General features: G+C 58.9%; 2 protein-coding genes across 2 annotated transcripts; both read left to right on the top strand.

The window, feature by feature from the left end:
- The first annotated feature begins 584 nt into the window (after window positions 1–584).
- LOC135579961 (ubiquitin carboxyl-terminal hydrolase 36-like) lies at window positions 585–5,057 on the top strand. Its single transcript, XM_065070015.1, has 11 exons — window positions 585–834; window positions 908–1,129; window positions 1,413–1,523; window positions 1,818–1,920; window positions 2,252–2,319; window positions 2,690–2,760; window positions 2,944–3,026; window positions 3,352–3,463; window positions 3,753–3,893; window positions 4,165–4,265; window positions 4,556–5,057. The coding sequence occupies exons 1-11, from the start codon at window positions 585–587 to the stop codon at window positions 5,055–5,057; spliced, it is 1,764 nt and encodes a 587-aa protein (XP_064926087.1).
- Window positions 5,058–13,895: 8,838 nt separating this feature from the next.
- LOC135579960 (ubiquitin carboxyl-terminal hydrolase 36-like) lies at window positions 13,896–19,124 on the top strand. The gene is made up of 11 exons (XM_065070014.1): window positions 13,896–14,410; window positions 14,484–14,701; window positions 15,448–15,558; window positions 15,853–15,955; window positions 16,287–16,354; window positions 16,725–16,795; window positions 16,980–17,062; window positions 17,388–17,499; window positions 17,789–17,929; window positions 18,232–18,332; window positions 18,623–19,124. Exons 1-11 carry the CDS (start codon window positions 13,896–13,898, stop codon window positions 19,122–19,124), a joined length of 2,025 nt encoding a protein of 674 aa, XP_064926086.1.
- The last annotated feature ends 2,759 nt before the right edge of the window (window positions 19,125–21,883 follow it).

Below are 21,883 nucleotides of genomic sequence, written 5' to 3'. Positions count from 1 at the left end.
AGAATCGAAAGTGAAGGGAGAAATTTGGACTGAGAGAAACGCAGTTTAATAAAATGACAAAATGCTAAGAGACTTCTAGTAAATATAGATAAACCCATCATAACTCCCACGCCCTTCTCCTCAGGACTGCTCAGCCGGTCACATCCCAGCCTGTCCCGGGACACCAGGTTTGCTCCGCCCCCAGCGCACACGTTGCACCCTGGCCTTGTAAGACTTGCAGAGGCTTTTGTCGGCCAAATCCACCACGGTGTCCAGGTTCCCCTGCACTGAAACCACAGTGTGTGACCATTTAATGATTCTGGGGCGTGGCCGGAGCGCGATGGTGTCACAAACAAGCCCCGCCCCCGGCAGGCTCCGCCCCTGGCGTTGCCGGGACGCGCAGGCGCAGCTCAGTCCTGTTCTGGACGCGGAGCGGAGCGGACGGCGAAGGCGAGGGGAGGAGTCAGTGGGCCGAGCCGAGCGCGAGCGACCGCAGCGAAGGGCGGGACTTGAGGAGGAGGCGCGGGAAGCGTGTGTGGTGGTGGAGAGGGAGAGGCCGAGAGACCGGCGCGACCTCGAGGCGGTGGCACGTGCGGCGACACGCCATGGCGGGCACGGCGAAGCCGAGGGAGCTGCTGAAAGCGCGGCGGGACGCGGGCAAGGCCGGGGCGCTGGGCCGGCTGCTGAGCACCTCGGCCACGAAGGTGCTGCTGCACAAGATCGAGTTCCAGCCCGCCAGCCACGGCTTCTCCGGCCAGCCGGAGCTGCTGCGGGCCAAGTACCTGCTGCTCAACCCCCGCACCGAGCCCGCCGAGCACCCCCGCGGCGCTGAGGAGGGACAGCCGGGCAAGCAGGGTGGGTGCAGAGGGCCGGGGGGCTCTCCCTGCGCTGCGCAGCCCGCGGCTCACCCGCCTCTCTCTCCCCGCAGGCAGCGACCGGACCCCGGGGCGCCTCGGGGACGGCGTCCCTGCGCCCCAGAAGGGGCTGTTCCCTGCAGGGCGCCTCGCCATGCAGTGGCAGCGTGTCCAGCGCATCGGCGCCGGGCTGCTCAACCTGGGAAACACCTGTTTCCTCAACGCCACCCTGCAGTGCCTCACGTACACGCCACCGCTCGCCAACTACCTGCTGTCCAGGGAGCACAGCCGCACCTGTGAGTGGGGAGGGGAGCGCCCGCCTGTCCCGGGGCTGCGCTCAGCACCCTGCGCACGGCTCTGCCGGGGCTGTGCGGCTGCCGGGATGTGCCTTCTCTGCTCCCTCCTGCCCGTTTCTCCGTGGAGAGGACATTCCTGCATACGGGAGCATCCACTTTTCCTGGCCGTAGCAGTGTTCCCGAGCTCTGCATCCTGCGTCTGAGAGGCTCTGTCTGTGCTGGACACAGCCAGGACTAAGATGAGTTTGTCCTCAACGTTCTGTCTTCTCCTCTCCCACTCCAGGTCACCAAAGCGGCTTCTGCATGATGTGCGTCATGCAGAACCACGTCACGCAGGCGTTCGCGAACAGCGGCAGCGTGATAAAGCCAGTGTCCCTTGTCCGAGACCTCAAGAGTAAGGATGGCTGCCCTCGCGTCCCCTCCTGTAGCCGTGCAGGAGGGCAGAGACTATTGCAGGAGCAGAACCTTTGAGATCAGGGCAGGTCTTGGCAGAAGTTCTTCCGAGACGACTCACTGAGCCTGCCAGGGCCTTCACGGGCCTTGTGGGGCTTCCCCCACGGCCCACATGAGTCTGACGTCTGGTTTGGGCCGAGGGAGCTCAAACCCCGCAGTCGCTGTCCTGAGGGAGGGCGGGAGGACCTGCCTCTGTTGCAGCGCGTGCTGCGGCTGATCCCTCCCTCTCCTGCAGAGATCGCCCCGCACATCCGCTTGGGCAGGCAAGAGGACGCACACGAGTTCCTCCGTTTCACCATCGATGCCATGCAGAAGGCCTGCCTGCCCGACTGCACCGAGTATGTGGGGCCTCTGGTGGTGACAACTGCCCTTGTCTGCTGGTCCCCTGTGCCCGTGGGAGGGGACTGTGGGGTGAACGTGTCCCCCGGGCTGGGCTCATGGAGGGAGGTGCTGACTCCAGGGTCTGGGGTGGATGGCCCAGCTCTCTGCCCCTCTGTGACACAGCCCTGGGCTGCTGTCTGCCTTCTCCTGACACCTCCACCCCAGCACAGCTGCGGTTCTGTCCCCAAATCCTGTGACTGGGCTGGGTTTGGATCCTGAGGACACAGCGCTGGCCCGTGGGGGTGGCTCTTGGGACGGGCGCTGTGTGATCCCAGCTGCCGTCTCTAGGTTGGATCGCCAGACCCAAGCCACCACCCTGATCCACCAGATCTTTGGCGGTTCCCTGCGGTCCCGTGGTGAGTGCTGGCTGCCAGGGCCTGGGCCTGTGACTCTCAGGGCTGCTGTTTCCCCGAGAGCCTTGCAATAACTTGGGAAAGTCACTAAGCATGTGCAAATTATGCAGAGCTGCAGCTGGTCAGTGTTTTGGTATCTGTGGGCCACGAAGCTGCTGGCTGTGGGTCCCCAGCTCATTGCCACCAGCAAAGGAACCCACGTTGCCAGCTGTCCCGCAACACTTGTTGTCCCAGCACGTACAGGCTGCGAATGCTGGTGCTGCCGTCCCAGAGCCCAAACGCGGAAAAGGGCAACACGGCAGCCGCCTGCGCTGTGCTGGGGGTGGTGGTGCCGCGTTGTGCCAGGGGGTGCTCACTGCTCGTTCTCTTGCAGTGAAGTGCTCGATGTGCAAAGCAGTCTCGGACACCTTTGACCCCTGTCTGGACCTGCCGGTGGAGATCACGGTACCGGGGCAGGGTCAGGTGGGGAGGAGCTCTGCTCTGCAGGGGATGTTCCTGCAGCTGCACCGCTACTGCTCGAGGCTGTTTAACCTGCCAGTGTCAGGCACGGTGCAGGCAAGAGGGAATCAGCTTCTGTTGTTGCGCTGCCTCCTCTGCCTGGCCCTGACCTCTCCTCTGTCCTGGCAGCAAGCCGCAAACGTAGAGCAGGCACTGGAGCTGTTTGTGAAGCCAGACCTGCTGGGCGGAGAGAACGCCTACCTGTGTGACAAGTGAGTGTGCGGGGCTGGGGCGGGAAGGGGCCGCGGGTGTGCTGGTGGGAAGCAGGAGGGCAGCTGCAGTACAGGAGGGCTTCTCTACCTGCTCCACCGCTAAACCGTGAGGTGCGTGGCTGTGAAGCCTGCGATGAAGCCTGTCACTCCTCATCTCCCTCGTCTTGAGACGGGGACCTGAGCCAGCAGACCTGGCCGTGAGCAGGTGCCCTGGAGCAGAACCCGCTCTCAGCAGGGTCATTTCCGTGGGGTTTGTGGCTTGGCCAGGGCTGGCAAGCACCTGGGTGGTGGAACAGCGTGAACAGCTCAAGCTCTCCCTGTGCAGATGCAAGAAGAAAGTGTCGGCAACCAAACGCTTCACCATCCACCGAGCGCCCAGGGTTCTCACGCTTGCTCTGAAGCGTTTTGCCGACTTCACCGGAGGCAAGATCACAAAGGTGAGTGCTCAGCAATCCAGAGCGGGGCTGTGTCCTGTCCCGAGGCCCTGCTGCCCCGAGCAGGGTGGGAGGTGGTTCTGTGCGCGGTGCGAGCTCTACCGCAGTCCTGCAGCCCTTCCCCAGCTGTGCTGTGCTGTGGTGGGAGTTTGGCTCATCCCGGCATCTTCCTCACCGTGGGCTCTGCCTGTGGACAGCGGGTTCCCCCTCCCTCGCGAGACGGGACTCGTAGGACAGCTGAGCTGCTCTTGCCATCTGCTGTGCAGGCTTCTGAGACATCCTCTCTCTGCAGGACGTGGGCTACCCTGAGCTCCTGAACATCCGCCCGTACATGTCCCAGACCAGCGGGGATCCGGTCATGTACGGGCTCTACGCGGTGCTGGTGCACTCGGGGTACAGCAGCCACGCAGGACACTACTACTGCTACGTGAAGGTGAGCCCAGGGCGCTCTCTTGGCACCTCTCTGTGCTGGGGGTCGGCAGGAGGATGCTCAGCAGAGGTGCGTGGTGTGGAGCACTGTGGGGTACGGGCTGTGCTCCATCACAGGAAGCGTGGAGTTCTGCTCTTGCAGAGACCCCTCACCTGCCCGGGGTCACCTGCGGGTTTTGGGGAGCGGAGCTCTGCCGACGGGCGCTGTTCCTGCTGCTTCTCAGGCCAGGAGCGTCCCTGGACACAGCCCAACCCCGTTCTCTCTCCCTCCGCAGGCCAGCGACGGGCAGTGGTACCAAATGAATGACAACGTGGTCCGCCCCAGTAACATCAAGGTGGTCCTTAACCAGCAGGCGTATGTGCTGTTCTACCTCAGGTGAGCGTGCCCTGTGTCCCCGGCCCCTCTGTCCCTGCTCAGAGTGTGGGACAGGGCTGGGGGCACATGCCTGGATGTGGGAAGGAGCTTGGCCCAAGTAGCCCCAGTGCCCACGTGCGTGTGCTGGCTCAGGGGAGGGCGGCAGCCGTTTGTTGTGGTTTTGCGGCAGCTCAAGAGCTCCTCACCTCCTCGGAGCTTCTGGCTCCTGGTTCTCGTGCGCAGCTATGACGAGAGTGTTGCAGTCGCTCCGACACTGGCAGTTAACACGCGCCCTGCTCTGCCTTCCCCAGGATCCCCAGCCCGGGGAAGAGCTCAGAGGGTCCCGTTTCCAAAGCTGCCTCCAGCCTGCCTGGCCGTGTCAAGCTGCCTTCTGGGTCACCGTCACCCAAGCTGGCCCTGAAAGCCAAACGCGCGGCTGCAGCGTTTCCCGGTGACGCAGCCCAGAGGCCCAAGAAGCCGCGCTCCTCGCAGCCGCCACCCGCGCCCAGAGCGGCTCCAGGACTTTGTGGCCCCAGTCACACCAGTGGGGCCAAAGCGCAGGTTCCCCGGAAGCGCTGCTGGGAGCCCGGGCCCCTGCCCGCCTCCCCTGGGCTGCCGGAGCCCATCCCTGGCCAGGAGCCGTGGAGCAGCGGGGAGAACACCGGGACACCGGCAAGGGACCCTCGCAGCAGGGCTTCTCCGAGCCTGGTGCTGGCAAATCTGAAAGCCTTCTTGTCGGCCAGGGCTGCTCCGCAGCCCAGCAGCACCATGTCACCACCACCGGCCAAGAAGCTGGCGCTTTCCGACACATAGGTGAGTCTGAGCTTCTGCCCAGAGACTTTAGTAGGTGCCTCGTGCCTCCGGAGCCGGGGCTTGTGTTGGGGAGTGCAGGAATGATGCTGGTACCTTGCTAAGCAGGAGGCGGGCGGGGAGAGCGCCTAAACCCCAGGGCTCTGCCCTCCCTCTGGGCTGGGGTGCGGAGCCAGGCCCCCGCTCTTGTTCCCATCCCTGCAGAGGCTGGAGAATTGGCTGCTGCCTCCTTGCTCAGGACGGCGGGGTGGCTGCGCCAGTCATTGGAGCAGGGCAGCCTTGCCAGCCTTGTCAGGGCAGCGTGTCCCCGGGGGCGATGGGAGCTGGAGACACCACAGCTGGAGGCTGCAGAGTCGCCTCCTCCCCAGGCAGCGGCTGCACCGGCTCTCTGGGCGCCGCTGTGCAGCTGGGGCTGGGGACGGATCTGGGGGTTCTGTTCTTAAAGTTTCCTTCCTTTTTTCCTTTCTGCTTCTAAGGGAAAACCCTTCTGATTCTTCTACTCCCCCACTTCCCTCTCCCTGTCTGTGTCTTTTCCCCTCCCCTTTCTCTGGGCTCCCCTTTTTGTTTTCTCCTCTTAGCTCACAGCAGCCTCTTTTATTTAGACCACCAAGTTGTTCTTTATGTCAATAACTGCAGGGCGGCCCCCCAGGGAAGGAGAGCAGAGGGGACCACCGTGCACGTCCTCACCTGCTGCTGCCGGTTCCTGTGCCCGCCCCAGCCCCGCGCTGGGTCCCTGTGGGGCCGGGGCGCTGCCACCGGGACACCGGGCAAGAAACTGGAGCGTTCCCTCGGGAACCGGCTGGGCTGGCGGGACAGCGGGAGCGGCCAGAGGAGCCACAGGGAGGATCCGAGGCTGGAACAGCTCTGCTGGGAGGAACGGCTGAGAGACAGTCCTCAGCACTCGGACAACTCCTGGGAGAGCTTTCCGTCAGATACCTCATGGTGAAGATTTCAAACATGATCTCATAAAAGAGGGGTTTTTCTTTCCGAGTTGTTTTCTATCATTTTTCATCGTATACAAGAAGTGATAGCAGCATTCTACAATGGGTATTGATCCAGGGGGTCTCCTGGAGACATCTGGATGGGCAGGAGAGCAGCCCTGTGAGGCTGGACATTGTATGGATGAATTTGCCCCTCACCCCTCCCCAATCCCACCTGTTCCCTCACCGGCCACCTGGGACTTGGCCTCACCAAGCTGGAGCACATGTCTGATGAGGAGCGGCTGAGGGACCTGGAGGTTCATCTGGAGAACAGGAGCTGAGGGGAGACCTTCTGATCTCTGAACTGCCTGAAAGGAGCTTGGAGCCAGGGGGGTCGGGCTCTGCTCCCCAGGAACAAGCGCCAGGAGCAGAGGAAACGGCCTCAAGTTGCGCCAGGGGAGGTTGAGGTTGGATGTGGGGAACAATTTCTCCCCCAAAGGGCTGTGGGGCATTGGAACAGGCTGCCCAGGGCAGTGCTGGAGTCACCATCCCTGGAGGGTTGGACAGACCTGAGATGAGGGTCTCAGGACACGGGTCAGTGCCGGGGGTGGGGAACGGTTGGACTCCATGATCTTAGAGGTGTTTTTCAACCAAAATGATTCTATCGCACAGTCTATCTTTGCATTGTAATAGTGCCTCAAGGTCACAGCCAGGGTTTATATTTTCTTGTCCTGGTATTTTTGCAAACGGGTAGAAGTCTGTCTCAAAGGATGTAATGAAAACAAAACAAAAGAGCGTGGGTAGAGCGAACAATGGGAAGGAGGGAGGGCCAAGTATTAAGGTGAATCCCAGTGAGAGCAAGGATTTATAGATCACAAGTGATACGCATCACTTGCAGGCTGTAAATCATTGACACTCTTTTTGTTAGTAATGGAAATGTTTCCTGTGTCCCACAGGATCCTTGTGTCACTGTTGTGAACTGCAGATGCATTTTTGGCATCAAAACGAAGGTGCATCTCAAAGCTGGGTGGGTCAGATTGGAATTGTTACCGACAGTAACAATGGTAGCATAGGAAAGAAAAAGCCTCGCAGTGATCTTTAGCACTGGGAGCTTCTGGCAGGTGTTGATCTGCGAGAAGCAGCCTCAGCAGAGGTGAGAAGATTCTAAAAGATGGAAATAAGGAGAGTCAGAGAGAGAGAAGATTCTGAGGGATCTTAAGAGTGAACATGAAATAACTGAATGCAAAAGCAAGTGTTAATGCTGCGTTCTGACTGAGCTGGAGGGTAGGAGTCTGGGCTTTGGAAAGCTCGGAGTTTGCACAGGCTGGAAGACAAGAGTCATAACAGCAAAAAGGGAGAAGGGCTGGAGCTGACTTCTGCTGGGAAAAGCATTTTTGCCTCCCGTAGAAAAACAGGTGGCTTCCAGAAACATGTTCAGTACCCATTTTCTCAATCTGGAAGTGTCCTGGTGGAGGAAGCCTTAGCACCGCACTGACACACGCAGGGCAGGCGAGGCAGAAGAAGATGCGCTGTCTGGGTTACCGGCTCAGGCCACTGAACAGCGGCACCGACTGTGATAGAGAAAGCAGCGACCGAGGGGAGCTGGAAGGGGCCTTGGCTGCAGGTAACCGTGCCCTGGGCTGAGAGGGGCTGGCGCTGCACCTAATGAACGTGACTGAGCATCTTCCTTGTCTGTGTGCTGATCTTTTTCAATTGTTGTGTTTCACAAGGGAGAGAGAAAGAGAAAGGACATGAAAAGTAAATGTTGTGCTATCGGCATTTCAAAACTGCCTTTCTGTTGTTTTCAAACAGGCTCAGAATTTCTCTTTTCGGAACCTGTGTCTTTGGAGATGTTGGAGGAGACAAAGGAGGAGGACACCCAGGAGGAAGACACGCGAGGAAGATGTGGAGTCCCTGCACAGCCTTCAGGAGAGTCTGAGGAACCAACCAAGGAAGACGTGGAGACTCCACAGAGCATTCAAGAGGCAAGTCACTGGCGTACGGACCATTCTGTGTGACTAGGGGATATTTTAGAGACGGAGGAGGTAAAAACAAACAGCTCATAAAGAACCCAAACCCCAGCCTCCCCAAACCAGGATTTTGTTGCAGTGTCCTCGAAAGAAATCCTCTCTAATTTAGCTATTGCTGTGCTTAACGCTGTGGTACTTAAAAGCCCTGATATTTTAATTGTTCAAGCGCTGTGTATGATGACAAACATTATGCGGTTGCAGGGGGACCAGTATACGTATTTCAAAAGTTAATTGGTACCTCATTGTCTACTATTCTCTTGTTCTTTGCTCCTCCCTGCAAATCCAAACAGCGCTGAAAAGCAAGCTGTGAAGGAGGAGTCTGGTTTAATGATGCCCACTTGGCACTGTAGCAGGGCTGTGAGAGGGTCATAAAACCCTTGTAGGATTTAGTGAAATCAGATAGAATGAATGCAGCATGAAAGAAAAACAAGAGACCCACAGATAAGCTGAATTCTTGCAAGACTGCAATTATTTCCCTTTTAACCCAATGAAGAGAAGAAAAAAGAAGACAACACATTTTAGTCAGATTATTCAAGCCTGTATCTGCCTCAGCCTACTCTAGATCACTTCAGTATTACACAGAAAACCTAAATGCACAGCCCAGCAGATCAGATCAGTTCACCCGTGGCAACACAGCTCAGTCTTGGTTTTGTAGCTCAAAGCGATGTTCTTGCTTTCATGTGCTCCCTCCTGTTCACAGCTGCAAGTTCCAACAGTCTCTGCACCAGCAGAGCTCCTGAGAGAACTGGTACTAACCCTTGTGGATCAAAATGTTCATGCAGCGGCCGTCAGTGCTGGGTGTTAGTGCCCCTTCTCCTGGCAGGGCACAATTCAGGATGGGGTGAAGAAGCAAAAGAAGGAGCTGTTTACCGTGTCACTCTGAAAAGAGTGCAGATCCAGCAAGCTGCCGACGAAGGAGCAGGATGGCTCCGGGTAAATAAAGCTGGCGCGGTGGCATTTAGGACGGCTGCTAATGGACTCTGACACCCAGACCCCGGCTCCCTCCAGACCGCGGCGCCAGCTGCGTGCTGGGCACCATGGGTGTCTGGGCAGGGGAAGGCAGGCGAGGCCAGTCCTGGGCGTCGGGGGAGGCTTTGCGACAGCCCTGTCCCCTGGTGCTCTCACCAGCTCAGGGAGGACAGCAGCAGAGTGGAGGACTACCTGCGCCAGAGCCTGCCGTACCTGCAGAGCCCGCAGGAGCCCTTGCGTGAGGAGGACGTCATGTTCCTGGGTGAGCCACAGCCCTGCCGAGGGACCCTCCCTGCCCCACGGCAGCTTAGCTCCAGCCACGGCTGCTGCCAAATCTGCCGGGAAGCTGCAGAGCCCTGCCTGCCCCATGTGGGGCCCACGGGGATTCCTGCTGCCCTTTTGAACCTGGGCTCGCACACGGGCTCCCCGTGGGAGCTTTGCTGGGTCTCTCGCAGCCTTCTTGGGCTTCCCATTCGGGGCACCGCCCTGGGCTCAGCCTTGCCCAGGGGCAGGAAGGAGCGTGGCCAGGCCCATGGGGCTGGTGGCAGGAAGCTGGGTCTCTGGGCAGGCAGGCTAGCGGGCTGCGTGACAGGCTGTGTGTGCCTGGGGCTCATCGGGCGCCAGCAGGCAGACGTGTGCCAGGAGAAGCTCCGGGTCATCTACGAGGAACAGTGAGGACAGTGGGGTGTCTGTGGAGGCTGGCAGGAAGGAGCAAACATCCCAACTCCTGTCCCAGGCCGGGAGGGCTCTGCTCCCTGCGCAGGTGAGGGTCAGTGTGGGCAGAGCAGACAGAGACTTCAGGGGCACGTTGGACACTGGTGGCCAGCACCCTTGGGCTGATCCCGACACCCCTGCCTCCCTCCTGGCCCTGGGAAGAGCTGGGAGGGTAGGGGTGACCCTGGCCGGAGGAGCTGCAGAGGTCCCCACAGAACAAATAAACCTGACAACAACAAAACAAAACAAGCAAAGGTGAATAACCATGAAAGAAAGAGGAAGACTGCCCCGTCCATGGAGCTCTGCAGAAGGAGCGTGGAGCCGTACATCATATGAGGCGATATAGTTGGCATCAGCAAGTAGAGAAGACTTTTGTAGGGAAGACTTTGAAGGGAGCGGCCTGACTCCATGCAGCTGAAAACCTGAGAGCTGGCAGTGTGCTGAAGGGATGGGGAGAAGTGTCCTGGGCTGAACAGAAACCTGTGGATGACACAAGGTTGGAGAGATGTGCTTTGCAGAGACTGGCAGGAGTCCTTCCCAGGGATGAGCGGGATGAGCTTTGGACACAAGGAAAAATAAAGCGGCTCTCAAGCGTGGCTTGGAATTAGTGCCACTGTCACTAATAGGAGAAAGAGGACCGTGCCGTAAGGGAACTCCTTGTTCTTCAGGAGAAAAACTGAAGCTTTTTCACGTCCTTACTTGTCAAAGCAGGTGTAATTCTTGAGTAGTTAGCCTGTGGCATCACAGAATCCCAGAATGTCAGGGGTTGGAAGGGACCTGGAAAGCTCATCCAGTGCAATCCCCCCATGGAGCAGGAACACCCAGATGAGGTTACACAGGAAGGTGTCCAGGCGGGTTGGAATGTCTGCACAGAAGGAGACTCCACAACCCCCCTGGGCAGCTTGGTCCAGTGTTCTGTCACCCTTCCCATGAAGAAGTTTCTTCTCAAATGTAAGTGGAATCTCTTGTGTTCCAGTTTGAAGGCATTTCCCCTGTCCTACCGTTGGTTCTCACCGAGAAGAGCCTGGCTCCATCTCCTGACACTCACCCTTTATATATTTGTAAACATTAATAAGGTCACCGCTCAGTCTCCTCTTCTCTAGTTCCAGAGCCCCAGCTCCCTCAGCCTTTCCTCACACGGGAGATGCTCCACTCCCTTCAGCATCTTTGTTGCCCTGCGCTGGACTCTCTCCAGCAGTTCCCTGTCCTGCTGGAACTGAGGGGCCACAACTGGACACAGTATTCCAGGTGTGGTCTCCCCAGGGCAGAGCAGAGGGGCAGGAGAACCTCTCTGACCTACTGACCACCCGCCTTCTCATCCACCCCAGGTACCTTCCTGGCCACAAGGGCCCAGTGCTGGCTCGTGCTCATCCTGCTGTCCCCAGGACCCCCAGGTCCCTTTCTTCTATGCTGCTCTCTAATAGGTCATTCCCCAACTGTGGCAGAAAGCAAACCCCCTTATCTCCCCCTCCCTCCTTCATCATGGAAGGAGTAGACACATCTCCCTCTCTCTTTGCTACAGTTTCTTTCGTTTGGCCCCAGAGCCCCCTGGCCAGGGCTGTTAGGAGAAGGGAGTGACGAGGTGCCAGGGAGCCGCTGGACGACCGTGGCCAGTGTGGGGGATGTTTGGAGGCTTCAGGGGCACCCCCACAGGCAGTGTGGTGGTGCAGAGAAGCTTCTGGAATGCCCACAGTCAGATCTGATCACCCAATAAAAAAACGGGACTCTCGTCGAGAGTCCGCCCATTGTTGCGGGTCTCTTGGAGCACGAGCTGAGCCACTGACACCAGGAGCCACGGCGCCCCCTGCCCGGGACAAAGACTCCGCTTGCCTTGCCGCCACGGGTGTGAGTAAAATTAACCCTCGCAGGATTGTGAGTGCATCTACTTTCCGTGCACATTTTGCACATGTGTTTATACTTTCCGTGCACATTTGCATGTGTCCTCCCGTGCTTCCACATAAGCACGTGTAATATTCCGTGCACATTTGCACGTGTATTTAAAAATAATCCCACGCCGTGTTCAGGCAAGTGTGGACTCTTCCCGGACTCAGGGGTGGCTCCGGCATTGTTTTGGGTGAAGCCACGTGCATGCACACTGTGGACCTCCTGTTGTATTAGTTGCTGGCCCTTAATAATTTACTCAACTGATATCTGAACCTGTATTCAAGTCACTTTGAAGGGCTAAAACCCTACTTCTCACTTCTTCACCCTCTTGTCCCTCAAACTAACTCCGGGGTGCCTCCGTGACACCAACTTATAAACTTATACTGGAACCTGGGGTTGTTCCTGCCCAGATTCAAGACTCTGCACTTGCCCTTGTTATATTTCATTTAATTTTTCCCCGCCCAACTCTCCAGCCTGTCCAGGTCTCTGGATGGCAGCACAGCCTCTGGCGTGTCAGCCACTCCTCCCAGCTCGGTGTCATCAGCAAACTTGCTGGAAGTCGCTCTATTCCCTCGTCTAAATCGTTAATTAATGTATTGAATAATACAGGCCCCAGTACTGACCCCTGAGGCACTGCACTAGATACAGTCCTCCAACTGGACTCTGCCCCATTGACCACGACTCTCTGGCTTCTTCCCTTCAGCCAGTTCGCAGTCACCTCACTACCCGCTCATCCAGACCGCACTCCCTCAGTTTAGCTGTGAGGATGCTGTGGGAGACTGTGTCAAATGCCTTACTCAAGTCAAGGTAGATCACGTCCACCGCTCTGCCATCATCCATCCATCTTGTTATGTCCTCAAAAAAGTCAATGAGGTTGGTCAAGCACGACTTCCCCTTGGGAGGTCATGTTGACTGCCCCTAATGACCCTCTTATCCTTGATATGCCTTGAGATGGCACCAAGCATAAGTCATTCCAGCCGTTTCCCAGGGATGGAGGTGAGCCTGACTGGTCTATAGTTACCCAGGTCCTCCTTCTTGTCCTTTTTGAAGACTACAGTGACATTTGCTTTCCTCCAGTCCTCAGGCACCTCTCCCGTTTCCCAAGACTTGGCAAAGATGATGAAGAGTGGTCCAGCAATGACCTCAGCCAGCTCCCTCAGCATCCGTGTGTGGAGGGGTTTCTGTTAGATGGAGATTTATTGTTGAATTAGTCAGGCCCAAAGGAATCTCAAGGCCACTCCGAAAAGCTGAAAACAGGACCTGCTCTGGGAGAGAGGCATTTCTACAATAACAAGGCCTCAACGTGACGTAAATCAACGGACCTGTCATCAGTGGGACTCCAGCGTGTGGACAGCTCGGGAACATAGATGATATCCAATGAGTGAATACATGCTTGGAGCGTGGACGTGCGATCGGAGAATAGTTGCATATATAAGGAAGCTTGTTTCTGTAGTAAATGGCTTTGCGTGATTCACATTAAATTGGAATGCTGAGTCCTTTATCGTTCCAACAGCACGGAAGGGGTTTTGGGAAAGGGACCGATGGGGCAGTCTCTGGTAGGGTATCAGACACCCCAGGGTGAGGCTGGGTGACATTTTCGTGAGCTGAAACCTCCAAAGGCGGGGATCACCGAGAGTCCCCGGGTGTCCTGCTGCAGGGCAGCACCACCCGCCTGCTCAGTTTTTCCTAATGCTCCGTTCAAAGCTCCCTGGAGGGTGTTGGTGGCTGCTGCCTCTGTCCCACCAGCCGCCACTGCAGAAGGGTTTGCCTCCCCCATCATCTCCCCAAGCAGGAGTCGCTGCTTTTCCAGTGCCCTGTGTCCCCTTCAGCAGACTGAAGAGGCCCAATTGACTGAGCTGCTCCACAAAGCTCAAGTGCCCCTGACCCCACCACGACAGATGTTCCTCTGGACCTTCACCCGTGTCGTGGTTTAACCCGAGCTGGCAACACAACCGCGGCAGCTGATCACTCACCCCCAACCCCTTCCCCTCCCAATAGGGGAGAGAATCGAAAGTGAAGGGAGAAATTTGGACTGAGAGAAACGCAGTTTAGTAAAATAACAAAATGCTAAGAGACTTCTAGTAAATATAGATAAACCCATCATAACTCCCACGCCCTTCTCCTCAGGACTGCTCAGCCGGTCACATCCCAGCCTGTCCCGGGACACCAGGTTTGCTCCGCCCCCAGCGCACACCTTGCGCCTTGGCCTTGTAAGACTTGCAGAGGCTTTTGTTGGCAAATCCACCACGGTGTCCAGGTTCCCCTGCACTGAAACCACAGTGTGTGACCATTTAATGATTCTGGGGCGTGGCCGGAGCGCGATGATGTCACAACAAGCCCGGCCCCCGGCAGGCTCCGCCCCTGCCGTTGCCGGGACGCGCAGGCGCAGCTCAGTCCTGTTCTGGACGCGGAGCGGAGCGGACGGCGAAGGCGAGGGGAGGAGTCAGTGGGCCGAGCCGAGCGCGAGCGACCGCAGCGAAGGGCGGGACTTGAGGAGGAGGCGCGGGAAGCGTGTGTGGTGGTGGAGAGGGAGAGGCCGAGAGACCGGCGCGACCTCGAGGCGGTGGCACGTGCGGCGACACGCCATGGCGGGCACGGCGAAGCCGAGGGAGCTGCTGAAAGCGCGGCGGGACGCGGGCAAGGCCGGGGCGCTGGGCCGGCTGCTGAGCACCTCGGCCACGAAGGTGCTGCTGCACAAGATCGAGTTCCAGCCCGCCAGCCACGGCTTCTCCGGCCAGCCGGAGCTGCTGCGGGCCAAGTACCTGCTGCTCAACCCCCGCACCGAGCCCGCCGAGCACCCCCGCGGCGCTGAGGAGGGACAGCCGGGCAAGCAGGGTGGGTGCAGAGGGCCGGGGGGCTCTCCCTGCGCTGCGCAGCCCGCGGCTCACCCGCCTCTCTCTCCCCGCAGGCAGCGACCGGACCCCGGGGCGCCTCGGGGACGGCGTCCCTGCGCCCCAGAAGGGGCTGTTCCCTGCAGGGCGCCTCGCCATGCAGTGGCAGCGTGTCCAGCGCATCGGCGCCGGGCTGCTCAACCTGGGAAACACCTGTTTCCTCAACGCCACCCTGCAGTGCCTCACGTACACGCCACCGCTCGCCAACTACCTGCTGTCCAGGGAGCACAGCCGCACCTGTGAGTGGGGAGGGGAGCACCCGCCTGTCCCGGGGCTGCGCTCAGCACCCTGCGCACGGCTCTGCCGGGGCTGTGCAGCTGCCGGGATGTGCCTTCTCTGCTCCCTCCTGCCCATTTCTCCATGGAGAGGACATTCCTGCATATGGGAGCATCCACTTTTCCTGGCCGTAGCAGTGTTCCCGAGCTCTGCATCCTGCGTCTGAGAGGCTCTGTCTGTGCTGGACACAGCCAGGACTAAGATGGGTCCATGAGGGTCTGAGCAGGGGTCCCAAACAGCCGCAGCCTGTGGGGACCGTGTGAGCGCAGGGCACAAGGCTGCGTACAGGCTGCAGGTGGTGTTCACAGGCGGCTTTGAACGGGAATCTGGTGGGCTCTGCTCCGAGCCGTGACCGAGGGGAGCACGTGGGGCTCACAGCCCTGTCCGTAGGGCTCCGGTGGGATCGACCCCTCAGGGCTGACCCGTGGGCTCATCAGCGAGTCCCTGTGCCCTGTTTCCCCTCCACGTGGATGCTGTCTCATCTGGAGGGTTGCAGCGACTGGTGCTGTGACTGGGGCTGTTCCAGCCGGGGTGGTGTGTGCTGGTCCCTGTGACCCCGGGATGCCCCAGAGCTCTGCTGCAGCACAGAGCTCATAGGAAAACTGAGCGTGGATGAGCCGTGCTGGACCAGAGATTCCCTGTCCCCTGTACTGCCTCCATCTCTCCTGGGTTTGTCCTCAACGTTCTGTCTTCTCCTCTCCCACTCCAGGTCACCAAAGCGGCTTCTGCATGACATGCGTCATGCAGAACCACGTCACGCAGGCGTTCGCGAACAGCGGCAGCGTGATAAAGCCAGTGTCCTTTGTCCGAGACCTCAAGAGTAAGGATGGCTGCCCTCGCGTCCCCTCCTGTAGCCGTGCAGGAGGGCAGAGACTATTGCAGGAGCAGAACCTTTGAGATCAGGGCAGGTCTTGGCAGAGGTTCTTCCGAGACGACTCACTGAGCCTGCCAGGGCCTTCACGGGCCTTGTGGGGCTTCCCCCATGGCCCACATGAGTCTGACGTCTGGTTTGGGCCGAGGGAGCTCAAACCCCGCAGTCGCTGCCCCGAGGAAGGGCGGGAGGACCTGCCTCTGTTGCAGCGCGTGCTGCGGCTGATCCCTCCCTCTCCTGCAGAGATCGCCCCGCACATCCGCTTGGGCAGGCAAGAGGACGCATACGAGTTCCTCCGTTTCACCATCGATGCCATGCAGAAGGCCTGCCTGCCCAACTGCACCGAGTATGTGGGGCCTCTGGTGGTGACAGCTGCCCTTGTCTGCTGGTCCCCTGTGCCCGCGGGAGGGGACTGTGGGGTGAACGTGTCCCCCGGGCTGGGCTCATGGAGGGAGGTGCTGACTCCAGGGTCTGGGGTGGATGGCCCAGCTCTCTGCCCCTCTGTGACACAGCCCTGGGCTGCTGTCTGCCTTCTCCTGACACCTCCACCCCAGCACAGCTGCGGTTCTGTCCCCAAATCCTGTGACTGGGCTGGGTTTGGATCCTGAGGACACAGCGCTGGCCCGTGGGGGTGGCTCTTGGGGCGGGCGCTGTGTGATCCCAGCTGCCGTCTCTAGGTTGGATCGCCAGACCCAAGCCACCACCCTGATCCACCAGATCTTTGGCGGTTCCCTGCGGTCCCGTGGTGAGTGCTGGCTGCCAGGGCCTGGGCCTGTGACTCTCAGGGCTGCTGTTACCCCGAGAGCCTTGCAGTAACTTGGGAAAGTCACTAAGCATGTGCAAATTATGCAGAGCTGCAGCTGGTCAATGTTTTGGTATCTGTGGGTCACGAAGCTGCTGGCTGTGGGTCCCCAGCTCATTGCCACCAGCAAAGGAACCCACGTTGCCAGCTGTCCCGCAACACTTGTTGTCCCAGCACGTACAGACTGCGAATGCTGGTGCTGCCGTCCCAGAGCCCAAACGCGGAAAAGGGCAACACGGCAGCCGCCTGCGCTGTGCTGGGGGTGGTGGTGCCGTGTTGTGCCAGGGGGTGCTCACTGCTCGTTCTCTTGCAGTGAAGTGCTCGATGTACAAAGCAGTCTCGGACACCTTTGACCCCTGTCTGGACCTGCCGGTGGAGATCACGGTACCGGGGCAGGGTCAGGTGGGGAGGAGCTCTGCTCTGCAGGGGATGTTCCTGCAGCTGCACCGCTACTGCTCGAGACTGTTTAACCTGCCAGTGTCAGGCACGGTGCAGGCAAGAGGGAATCAGCTTCTGTTGTTGCGCTGCCTCCTCTTGCCTGGCCCTGACCTCTCCTCTGTCCTGGCAGCAAGCCGCAAACGTAGAGCAGGCACTGGAGCTGTTTGTGAAGCCAGACCTGCTGGGCGGAGAGAACGCCTACCTGTGTGACAAGTGAGTGTGCGGGGCTGGGGCGGGAAGGGGCCGCCGGTGTGCTGGTGGGAAGCAGGAGGGCAGCTGCAGTACAGGAGGGCTTCTCTACCTGCTCCACCGCTAAACTGTGAGGTGCGTGGCTGTGAAGCCTGCGATGAAGCCTGTCACTCCTCATCTCCCCCGTCTTGAGACGGGGACCTGAGCCAGCAGACCTGGCCGTGAGCAGGTGCCCTGGAGCAGAACCCGCTCTCAGCAGGGTCATTTCCGTGGGGTTTGTGGCTTGGCCAGGGCTGGCAAGCACCTGGGTGGTGGAACAGCATGAACAGCTCAAGCTCTCCCTGTGCAGATGCAAGAAGAAAGTGTTGGCAACCAAACGCTTCACCATCCACCGAGCGCCCAGGGTTCTCACGCTTGCTTTGAAGCGTTTTGCCGACTTCACCGGAGGCAAGATCACAAAGGTGAGTGCTCAGCAATCCAGAGCGGGGCTGTGTCCTGTCCCGAGGCCCTGCTGCCCCGAGCAGGGTGGGAGGTGGTTCTGTGCGCAGTGCGAGCTCTACCGCAGTCCTGCAGCCCTTCCCCAGCTGTGCTGTGCTGTGGTGGGAGTTTGGCTCATCCCGGCATCTTCCTCACCGTGGGCTCTGCCTGGGGAGAGTGGGTTCCCCCTCCCTCGCGAGACGGGACTCGTAGTACAGCTGAGCTGCTCTTGCCATCTGCTGCGCAGGCTTCTGAGACATCCTCTCTCTGCAGGACGTGGGCTACCCTGAGCTCCTGAACATCCGCCCGTACATGTCCCAGACCAGCGGGGATCCGGTCATGTACGGGCTCTACGCGGTGCTGGTGCACTCGGGGTACAGCAGCCACTCAGGACACTACTACTGCTACGTGAAGGTGAGCCCAGGGCGCTCTCTTTGCACCTCTCTGTGCTGGGGGTCGGCGGGTGCTCAAGGGTCCGTGTAATGCGCAGACAGGAGGGTGCTCAGCAGAGGTGCGTGGTGTGGAGCACTGTGGGGTACGGGCTGTGCTCCGTCACAGGAAGTGTGGAGTTCTCCTCTTGCAGAGACCCCTCACCTGCCCGGGGTCACCTGCGGGTTTTGGGGAGCGGAGCTCTGCCGACGGGCGCTGTTCCTGCTGCTCCTCAGGCCAGGAGTGTCCCTGGACACAGCCCAACCCCGTTCTCTCTCCCTCCGCAGGCCAGCGACGGGCAGTGGTACCAAATGAATGACAACGTGGTCCGCCCCAGTAACATCAAGGTGGTCCTTAAACAGCAGGCGTATGTGCTGTTCTACCTCAGGTGAGCGTGCCCTGTGTCCCCGGTCCCTCTGCCCCTGCTCAGCGTGTGGGACAGGGCTGGGGGCACATGCCTGGATGTGGGAAGGAGCTTGGCCCAAGTAGCCCCAGTGCCCACGTGCGTGTGCTGGCTCAGGGGAGGGCGGCAGCCGTTTGTTGTGGTTTTGCGGCAGATCAAGAGCTCCTCACCTCCTCGGAGCTTCTGGCTCCTGGTTCTCGTGCGCAGCTATGACGAGAGTGTTGCAGTCGCTCTGACACTGGCAGTTAACATGTGCCCTGCTCTGCCTTCCCCAGGATCCCCAGCCCCGGGAAGAGCTCAGAGGGTCCCGTTTCCAAAGCTGCCTCCAGCCTGCCTGGCCGTGTCAAGCTGCCTTCTGGGTCACCGTCACCCAAGCTGGCCCTGAAAGCCAAACGCGCGGCTGCAGCGTTTCCCGGTGACGCAGCCCCGAGGCCAAAGAAGCCGCGCTCCTTGCAGCCGCCACCCGCGCCCAGAGCGGCTCCAGGACTTTGCAGCCCCAGTCACACCAGTGGGGCCAAAGCGCAGGTTCCCCGGAAGCGCTGCTGGGAGCCCGGGCCCCTGCCCGCCTCCCCTGGGCTGCCGGAGCCCATCCCCAGCCAGGAGCCGTGGGGCAGCGGGGAGAACACCGGGACACCGGCAAGGGACCCTCGCAGCAGGGCTTCTGCCAGCCTGGTGCTGGCAAAGCTGAAAGCCTTCTTGTCGGCCAGGGCTGCTCCGCAGCCCAGCAGCACCATGTCACCACCACCGGCCAAGAAGCTGGCGCTTTCCGACACATAGGTGAGTCTGAGCTTCTGCCCAGAGACTTTAGTAGGTGCCTCGTGCCTCTGGATCCGGCGCTTGTGTTGGGGAGTGCAGGAATGATGCTGGTACCTTGCTAAGCAGGAGGCGGGCGGGGAGAGCCCCTAAACCCCAGGGCTCTGCCCTCCCTCTGGGTTGGGGTGCAGGGCCAGGCCCCCGCTCTTGTTCCCATCCCTGCAGAGGCTGGAGAATTGGCTGCTGCCTCCTTGCTCAGGACGGCGGGGTGGCTGCGCCAGTCCCTGGAGCGGGGCGGCCTTGCCAGCCTTGTCAGGGCAGCGTGTCCGCGGGGGCGATGGGAGCTGGTGACACCACAGTTGGAGGCTGCAGAGTCGCCTCCTCCCCAGGCAGTGGCTGCACCGGCTCTCTGGGCGCCGCTGTGCAGCCGGGACTGGGGACGGCGCTGGGGGTTCTGTTCTTAAAGTTTCCTTCCTTTTTTCCTTTCTGCTTCTAAGGGAAAACACTTCTGATTCTTCTACTCCCCCACTTCCCTCTCCCTGTCTGTGTCTTTTCCCCTCCCCTTTCTCTGGGCTCCCCTTTTTGTTTTCTCCTCTTGGCTCACAGCAACCTCTTTTATTTAGACCACCAAGTTGTTCTTTATGTCAATAACTGCAGGGCGGCCCCCCAGGGGAGGAGAGCAGAGGGGACCACCGTGCACGTCCTCACCTGCTGCTGCCGGTTCCTGTGCCCGCCCCAGCCCCGCGCTGGGTCCCTGTGGGGCCGGGGCGCTGCCACCGGGACACCGGGCAAGAAACTGGAGCGTTCCCTCGGGAACCGGCTGGGCTGGCGGGACAGCGGGAGCGGCCAGAGGAGCCACAGGGAGGATCCGAGGCTGGAACAGCTCTGCTGGGAGGAACGGCTGAGAGACAGTCCTCAGCACTCGGACAACTCCTGGGAGAGCTTTCCGTCAGATACTTCATGGTGAAGATTTCAAACACGATTTCATAAAAGAGGGGTTTTTCTTTCCGAGTTGTTTTCTATCATTTTTTGGTTTATACAAGATGTGATAGCAGCATTCTACAATGGGTATTGATCCAGGGGGTCTCCTGGAGACATCTGGACAGGCAGGAGAATAGTCCTGTGAGGCTGGACATTATATGGATTACTTTGCCCCTCACCCCTCCCCAATCCCACCTGCTCCCTCACTGACCACCTGGGACTTGGCCTCACCAAGCTGGAGCACAAGTGTGATGGGAGCAGCTGAGGGACCTGGGGGTTCAGCTGGAGAACAGGAGCTGAGGGGAGACCTTCTGATCTCTGAACTGCCTGAAAAGAGCTTGGAGCCAGGGAGGTCGGGCTCTGCTCCCCAGGAATAAGTGCCAGGAGCAGAGGAAACGGCCTCAAGTTGCGCCAGGGGAGGTTGAGGTTGGATGTGGGGAACAATTTCTTCCCCAAAGGGCTGTGGGGCATTGGAACAGGCTGCCCAGGGCAGTGCTGGAGTCACCATCCCTGGAGGGTTGAACAGACCTGAGATGAGGGTCTCAGGACACGGGTCAGTGCTGGGGGTGGGGGAGCAGTTGGACTCCATGATCTTAGGGGTGTTTTTCAACCAAACCTTTGCATTGTAATAGTGCCTAAAGGTCACAGCCAGGGTTTCTATTGTCTTGTCCTGGTATTTTTGCAAATGGGTAGAAGTCTGTCTCAAAGCATGTAATGAAAACGAAAAAAAAGAGCATGGGTAGAGCAAACCATGGGAAGGAGGGAGGGCCAAGTATGAAGGTAAATCTCAGCAAGAACAAGTATTTACACATCACTAGTGATACGCAAAACTTGCAGGCTGTAAATCATTGACACTTTTTTTGTTACTCATGGAAACATTTCCTGTGTCCCACAGGATCCTTGTGTCACTGTTGCGAACTGCAGATGCATTTTTGGCATCAAAACAAAGGTGCATCTCAAAGCTGGGTGGGTCAGTTTGAAATGGTTACCGGGTGTATATTGGTAGCATATGAAAGAAAAAGCCTCGCAGTGATTTTTACCATTGGGAGCTTCTGGCAGGTGTTGATCTGCGAGAAGCAGCCTTGGCAGAGGTGAGAAGATTCTAAAAGATGGAAATAAGGAGAGTCAGAAGAGAGATTAGATTCTGAGGGATCTTAAGAGTGAACATGAAATAACCGAATGCAAAAGCAAGTGTTAATGCTGCATTTTGACTGAGCTGGAGGGTAGAAGTCTGGGCTTTGGAAAGCTCGGAGTTTGCACAGGGTGGAAGGCAAGAGTCATAACAGCAAAAAGGGAGAAGGGCTGGAGCTGACTTCTGCTGGGAAAAGCATTTTTGCCTCCCCTAGAAAAACAGGTGGCTTCCAGAAACACGTTCAGTACCCATTTTCTCAATCTGGAGGTGTCCTGGTGGAGGAAGCCTTAGCACCGCACTGACACACGCAGGGCAGGCGAGGCAGAAGAAGATGCGCTGTCTGGGTTACCGGCTCAGGCCACTGAACAGCGGCACCGACTGTGATAGAGAAAGCAGCGACTGAGGGGAGCTGGAAGGGGCCTTGGCTACAGGTAACCGTGCCCTGGGCTGAGAGGGGCTGGCGCTGCGTCTAATGAACGTGACTGAGCATCTTCCTTGTCTGTGTGCTGATCTTATTCAATTGTGGTGTTTCACAAGGGAGAGAGAAAGAGAAAGGACATGAAAAGTAAATGTCGTGCTATTGGCATTTCAAAACTGCCTTTCTGTTGTTTTCAAACAGGCTCGGAATATCTCCTTTCGGAACCTGTGTCTTTGGAGATGTTGGAGGAGA

This window comes from Columba livia, chromosome 7, assembly GCF_036013475.1.
Source record: "Columba livia isolate bColLiv1 breed racing homer chromosome 7, bColLiv1.pat.W.v2, whole genome shotgun sequence".
Classification (NCBI taxonomy): domain Eukaryota; kingdom Metazoa; phylum Chordata; class Aves; order Columbiformes; family Columbidae; genus Columba; species Columba livia.
The sequence above is the reverse complement of the archived record's forward strand: the minus strand, read 5'-3'. Positions and strand labels throughout refer to the sequence as shown.

Bases quoted from the DNA above. Each gene is read 5' to 3' on its own strand.
- LOC135579961 (XM_065070015.1), top strand. From the start codon at position 585: ATGGCGGGCACGGCGAAGCCGAGGGAGCTGCTGAAAGCGCGGCGGGAC. The intron at 1,524-1,817 runs GTAAGGATGGCT...CCTCTCCTGCAG, and splicing joins CCTTGTCCGAGACCTCAAGA to AGATCGCCCCGCACATCCGC. The intron at 4,266-4,555 runs GTGAGCGTGCCC...TGCCTTCCCCAG, and splicing joins TATGTGCTGTTCTACCTCAG to GATCCCCAGCCCGGGGAAGA.
- LOC135579960 (XM_065070014.1), top strand. From the start codon at position 13,896: ATGTCACAACAAGCCCGGCCCCCGGCAGGCTCCGCCCCTGCCGTTGCC. The intron at 15,956-16,286 runs GTATGTGGGGCC...TGCCGTCTCTAG, and splicing joins TGCCTGCCCAACTGCACCGA to GTTGGATCGCCAGACCCAAG. The intron at 17,930-18,231 runs GTGAGCCCAGGG...CTCCCTCCGCAG, and splicing joins ACTACTACTGCTACGTGAAG to GCCAGCGACGGGCAGTGGTA.